A 6,938-nucleotide genomic window follows, 5' to 3' on the forward strand; every position below is an offset into this window, starting at 1 on the left:
ATGAAGGAACCTTTTAAAAACAAGCGCGTCCAAGCTCACAGGTATACACACGGGTGCTCACACACACAAACTACACCCTTTTTGGCTCCTACCTCAAAGCACACTGTGTGCCGTCGATCTTACGTGTTGCACAATAATGTTTAATATTTAGTATTTACTGTTATATTCCCATATATCATTGTGATGTTGTTTATTATGTTGCTCTTTATTTTGCTTGTTTTCTCTTTTTTCTTTCTCAACAGGTGATCCAGGTGATTAATAGATGGATTTTTTTGCCTGTTGGTTTTGTTGGTTTTTGTTTTTTGCCCTTTATCCCCGTCCCTCTTCCCCGCTGTTTTTCTTTCCCTCTTTCTTTCCGCCAGTCAAGTCTGTCCCGTGTGTAGCAAGTGAAAATAAAATAAAATAAACAATAAAAGCAAAGGTGAATCAAATAGACCATTACGGCAAGGCTGGGATGGTCCATTTGGTAAAGTAAATCCGTTGGGCATCTTTCTTTGCCTTTAGACAAAAATTCTGATGGTAAAAGAGCCAAACGGGACAGGCGGGGAAAAAAACAACAAAAAAAGACAAAAACAGCTTTTCTGGGGAATAAGTGCGCGGTCAACAACAACGCTGTCTGCCTTTAGCTCCACCATGATTTCCCAAGTGGTAACACGCCCACACACACGCTGAGCTCACAGAGGAGCAAAGGGGACATTAAAAAGTCAACGTTTTATTCCAGACTCGACTGCATTATTGATGGCAGGTGGCAGAGAGGAAGGGTGGATGCGTGGATTAAGCACAGGGCTGAGGAATGTCAACAAAGAAGCTTCAATATTCACTAAGAGTGAGAAGTTAAGAAAACACATCCGTTATTGAGTCCAATGAATGAATATTTCTATTATTTTAACATGTAATGAGACTGCGGCTTGACTTTCATAAGCAACAAATGATGATTATTAAGTATGAAAACAATGAACGGTTCGATGCACTGAGGACATAAAACAACTACAGCAATCGCCTTTGTACATGTGAAACAGACTCATGCCAAAGTACCTTCCTGCAGCAGAATTATTATTAGTGGTGCAGTAATAGAGTTCTGATGTTATTGTTAGTGGGGCTGACATAAACTGCTGGCTATTGAATCGTCAGTGTGTCACACTTGTGTGTAAAATCTTCAAAACAAACAAACAACCAAAGAAAAAAGCTACAGCTGTATGATAACTGAGTAGGTGAATAAAGAGCTGTGAGCGTGTGTAAATGCACTTTGTTTCCTTCTGTAATACATCTGTAAAGTATCTTTGAACTTGACAAAAGTGACATTTTTTGAAATAGGAGGATGAAGTAACTCTGTCCGTTGAGTTCCGATTGAGAGAGTTACCGAACTCCAGTTTTTGGGAGTAGTGATGATGAATTAACATGGAAATCTCATTTTGAAAAGAGGTGGTTAAAAATATTTATATTTTGGGCAATGTCAGAGATATATGATTATATGGCAATGCGTATTTCATATTTCTCAGTTGCTGTGCTGAAGTGTGGGGGAATACATATGCGAGTAACATAAAACCTTTATACTTGTTACAGAAGAAAGTGAATTTATTCTTCTTCCAGGGCGTGTGTGTAGGAAATGAAATACTGCTGAACCATGTGTGAAACCAATAAATAAAATGAAAAATGAAATAAAGTCTTCTTCTTCTCTCCAGAGCATACCTCCACCTCTCCAGGCTCGTCGCTTCTACATGTTCCCTACTCTGTCCTTACACCTGTGGTCTGCCCCCACAGTCTCTCTGCCCGAGGACACTGTGGGGCATTCAATATCACTCCTCTGATTAATAGCTTCAAACTCACAATCCTGTCCTTCACTCTCTCCAGCTCAACAACGCCGCTCACACCCTCGTCCTTCAGGATTACCCTTCTCCTCATATTTAGATCATGGCAGAACAGTTTAAATCCACCCCCAGGGCTCTTGGCCTTACTTCTCTTCCGCTTGGTTTCCTGCACACACAAAAATATATCTAGCTTCTTTTTCTTCTTTATCAGTCATAGTCCCAGATTTAGTGTCCCCACTGTCCCTTTCCTTCTTGTCTTCGGCCAACAGTTTCAATCAGCACCCTGCTGGCCAATAGCACTGGAGGTGGATGCTGTTAACCTGGGCCCCGACTGATCCGGTAATGAAATTCTTTATGATCTGCATGTTGGATTTGGTCTAAAAAATATTTTTGTATTAGTTTATACAATATGTGCATACAGTTCCTAGCACAGAGACTCTCTCTGTCTCTGCATGCTCAAAATGACAGAATGAAAATGAGAAGAACACTTTGAAAACCCGTCAGATAACAATGGGGGAAATAAACTACGCTGGATATCTGAAGTGGACTGGGTAATGTGTTGAACAGATGCCGCATGGTGGAAGCCTGCAGAGAGCTGAATTCAAAGTGAAAATGATGCAGCAGGCTAGTGTTTGCAGAAACTGAGAATGGTGCTCGTTTTAATGGCTCCCATGTGCACGTATGCGTGCCCGATAACAATCTGAGGTTCAACTTGGCAATGTCTGATGTACCAGAGGTGTTCTATTGGGTTTAGGTCAGGTGAGTGTGGGGACCAGTCAGTGGTATCAATCCCTTCATCAGGAACTCCTTCAGGAACCCTGGACCCATTGCACTGGCATAGGGTCTGACAGTGGGTCCAAGGCCTTCATCCTGATATGTAATGGCTGTCATTGTGCCGTTGTCTAGCCTGTAAAGGTCTGTGTGTCTCTCCATGAATATGCCTCCCCAGCCCATCACCAAACTGACCCTTTCACATCTGTCACATGTGCTCAGGGTGAACCTGCTCTCCTCTGTGAAAAGCAGAGTGTGCCAGAGGTGGACCTGCTGATCCTGGTGTTGTATGGAAAATGCCAGTCAGGCTCCACAGAGCGGGGAAGTGTGAACAGGGCCCAGTAAAGGACGCTGGGCCTTCAGCCACCCTCGTGAAATCTGTTTCAGATTGTTTGGTGACTCTCTGAGCTGACCCTGTGATTGACACTCACTTACCTTCTTGTCTCGTCTTTCTTGTCTGGTTTCAAAACAACAGATATCAACAGCAAAAACACCCAGCGTGAGATTTCCCTTCACTCTACACCACTGTGGCTGTGCCGAACATTTATAGAAAGCTTTTCTGGAAATTAAGAACAAATAAATTAAGATTCAGTGACAGTCTATTGTTTTTTGTGTGTCTTCCTCTTTTCCTCCTGTAGCTCCATCTTCTCCATCTTCAGCACCTCCGTCTGCGCATGTCCAAACCATCTCAGCTTTGACCGCTCGCCTCGGGCTGATGTACTCATTTACCTCAGCGTTGAATCTTTTGGGCGGTGCCACTGTCTCCAAACTTTTTTTTTTTTTTTTAGGTTTTTTTGTGTGTTTGTTGTTGTTGAAAATGTCTGGTGTGTAATTTATTTTATGTACGTTGTAGTTTATTAGGAAGAGAAGGTGACTCTGGCAGATGCTTTGGAACGAAACACTGGCTCAGTTTCATTCAGCAGGGATCCCTGCACTCTGTCAAAACAATGACATGCATTGTTTTCAGTGACATGTGTTACTGCTACTGTAGACGTGATTTTTTTTTTTTATCATAATTTGTGTCAAGTAAGTTTTGGGTTGCCACCAAGAAAAAGCTGTAATTATTTCACCTCCTCCCTGATGGAAACTCAAAACCTTTTGCTAAGCATTAAAAAAATATATATTATTAGAGTTTTATAAGTTTTTCAAGTTTCTAGTACCAAGTTTCTGGAAGTTGTCATTATTTAAAATTGCACCTGCAAGTTTCCTGGTGATTTGTCGTGTTTTGTATATAATGGCTCGCTCCAAACAGGATCCTGACTGTGTGCAAAAGCTGCGAGCATGCTGGATTCTCAGCTGGTAGATTCTCTCAGGCTCATTCATTGTGCAGCAAGATGAAAACATCGATCCAGGACCACACGACTGATTTCAGCCAAAAGAAGAACAAGACATCCTCAGGAGATGGTTTGACCCCCACTGAGCTCCTGTCTCAACATTGCAGTCAGATTAACTGTAGCAAGTTCTCCCAGGTGCTTCAATCACGCGAAATACCTTGAATACTTGCGTGAGAGAAAGTGCACTGAAACTAGAGAGGATGTCTTAAAAGCAAAGGCTTGTTTATGTTACTTCGCTGATTCATAAAAATCCTTCATGACATCACTTTTGTGAGCATCCTTCCTTCGCTTTTACTCCCTGAAACCTTTGCACGGTGCTGCTCACTCCTTTAATTCAGCCCTAAACATTTCCCTCCATCAGCATAAAATCAAAGCGCCTTTCCAAAACTCTGCGCAAACATCAGTGTGCAAGTGTTTCTGAACGAAGACGGGTTTAAGTTAAGTTAAGAAAAGACCAGATTCGTGAGGTTACCTGTACAAGCCAAGAACGAACTAGTTTTACTTGACGTTTGTGTTGAGCTTATATCTGACGTTATCAGCCTGAGGCTGCCCTCTGTGAAAGTGATTAAGCGGCTCAGTGTTTTGGCGCAGTGACAGTGTGGCCGAGACGTGGCAGTCACTCTGCGCTTTCCCTGCAGTAATATTAGTTTTAAGCCCCTCTGTCACCGGAGCAGCCTGGCCTGCCCCAGGAGGTGTGACGTCACTGGCGAACGTCACAGTTTAAATATTGACTCCCTCAAATCCGTGAGATTATCTGAATACTAAAAATAAAAATAAAAAGTGGAAAACGTTGCATAACTGATTTCAAGGGAGCTGGCCTCTGTTTACGTGCCCGGAGCCATTTTTAAAAGAACACGCACTCAGTCCGCTGCTTTACAAAACAAGATGGTCCACAGTTTATTATAATTATGAGTCATACACAAAACATTCATCTGAAACAAAACAGACCAGGGTCGAGAGACAGACCGGACTAGCCCAGGTGAAGAATCACTACAATGTTCCCATAATATTGCTGCTGAGACTTTACAGCGTGTATGTGCTCCTCGGGTGGGTTAATTGTGCAGGGTGGATTATGCCTTAACTCCTATTACATCACAACACGCATCCTGTGCTTTTCCTACTGACATAAAGTGGTTGGGAGCATTTACAGGAACTTTATGGTACTTTGTGGCTCATCTTCAATCCATCGCCACCATCCTTACACAGACTCTTTATAGTATTTTTCTTTGATAATATATACTTTCAAAATATATACATATCACAGAATACTCTTTTTTGTAAGGGTTGGACAGCCACCTGCTCCTCAACGGCATCATAAAAAATATGATAGTAATTACAGAGAAATAGAGTGCGAGTTTGTTTTCCCTCTGTCTCAATGCTACATTCAGATCCGGAGAGGCTCATAAGCACTTCAGCAGGAAGAAGTTGCAGAAAGCTCCCCGGGGACAGTCGCACATCTTGCCGATTCGAGCGCCTTTCCGCACGGCGCACTGCTCCCCGATGTCACACTGAGAGGCAGAGAGAGGGACACAACCAGAGGTTCGCTTCATTTCCACCCGCCACTACATGCACCAAGGGCATGCCATTTCATACTACTACTACTACTACTACTAATAATAATAATAATAATAATAATTACCGTTGGGACTTGGCCAAATTTCTTTTCCCATAAAGGCAGCCGTTTAGCCTGCAGCTTTTCCAAAACTTCTTGGAGAGCTCCGAGCTGTCGGAAACAAACATAAACACAAAACCATTAATAAAGATAATGTGGTTTTTGGAGTGGGATACAAATATAAAATCTATTTATGGAACATGCAAATTAATTAAAAGCCACGAATAAAATAAAAATCGAATCTGTTGGTGAGTTTCTTAAAAGTTGGAATTATTAATAAAGTAACTATACAAACAAAGCCATAATTCTGTAAAACGACACAAACCGCTGAGGAAAGGTGTTTCTTCTTGTTCTTGTTGTTTGTGTTGTATTAACTACACTGGGTCCAAGTTTCATTACCGGGAAGAATCCTGCATTCATGCGTAAAATGCGACTTTCTTTTCACTCTCAGCTGTTCACAGAGCTCAGCTTAGCGTCACATTGTTGCTCTTGACTCTTGTTGTCAGCGGGCTTCATAGACTATAAATAAAATGGTCTTAATTTTATTTTTCACAGCATAACTAAAAGTTTTGTTTTTTGTTTAAAAAGGGGAGAAAGAGAGGAAAAAACAGTAACGGTCTTGATAAAAGAAGAAAGCTCTCCGCTGTTAAACTTGCGCCGTGTGTCTGCGTGCGTACTCCGGGTGCAGATCTTACCAGCTGCTTCTCGCTGGTCAGGTTCGGACCTTTGGGGTAGAAGTCGCGCAGGGCTCTGGGGCTCAGCTCCTCCTCGGACTCGGAGTCCAACACTTCGGCTCCAGCGGCGCTGGAGAGCAGCAGCAATGCGCACAGGAGCGCCCCGCTGAGCAGCCTGGAGCTCTGCATGGTCCCAGTGCACGGCAGCATGTCGCCCCTTTTGCCGGTCTCAAATAGTCGCTCCACCGCTCCAAACACCTTTTTATCTGACTAGTTGCATCTGCTCGCTCCACCTTATCCTTTGATTTTTTTTCTATTTGTCATGCGTAACAGCTGCCTTGGGTGAGTCATGCCGCAAAAGTTGCTGGGCAAAATATGCCTCCAAAAGTCAACAACAACAGCAGCCTGCGTGGGGTCGTTACTTAGAGCGCAAAGGATTACTCCTTACTCGATAGAAGAATGGAAAACTAATTGGTCTTTTCTAAGAAGCTCAAGATCAAGTTCAAGCGGCATTAGGTCAATCACCTGATTAAATTTCAGCCATGAGAATATAACTGCAGTCGGCAAACACTGTTGGATTTACAGCCTCAGGATGTTCAACTTCACAGAAGAGCAAAAGATGTGCTTGAGTCACCCAGCAGTCAGAGAACAGGGCTGTATTTAGTATTCCACCTATAGAAGAAGTATGGCACAATGCGTTACTTTTCTCTTATTATTTTCCCAGAGTGCCATTTCCAGG

General features: G+C 42.7%; 1 protein-coding gene across 1 annotated transcript; it reads right to left on the minus strand.

Annotated features, from left to right (window-relative positions):
* Nucleotides 1-4,785: 4,785 nt before the first annotated feature.
* Nucleotides 4,786-6,702, minus strand: cart3 (cocaine- and amphetamine-regulated transcript 3). The gene is made up of 3 exons (XM_026147429.1): nt 6,221-6,702; nt 5,553-5,636; nt 4,786-5,421 (listed from the first exon to the last, which is right to left on the minus strand). The coding sequence occupies exons 1-3, from the start codon at nt 6,407-6,409 to the stop codon at nt 5,314-5,316; spliced, it is 381 nt and encodes a 126-aa protein (XP_026003214.1). The 5' UTR covers nt 6,410-6,702; the 3' UTR covers nt 4,786-5,313.
* Nucleotides 6,703-6,938: the final 236 nt, after the last annotated feature.

The sequence above is a fragment of the Astatotilapia calliptera genome, chromosome 1, assembly GCF_900246225.1.
Source record: "Astatotilapia calliptera chromosome 1, fAstCal1.2, whole genome shotgun sequence".
NCBI classification, from domain to species: domain Eukaryota; kingdom Metazoa; phylum Chordata; class Actinopteri; order Cichliformes; family Cichlidae; genus Astatotilapia; species Astatotilapia calliptera.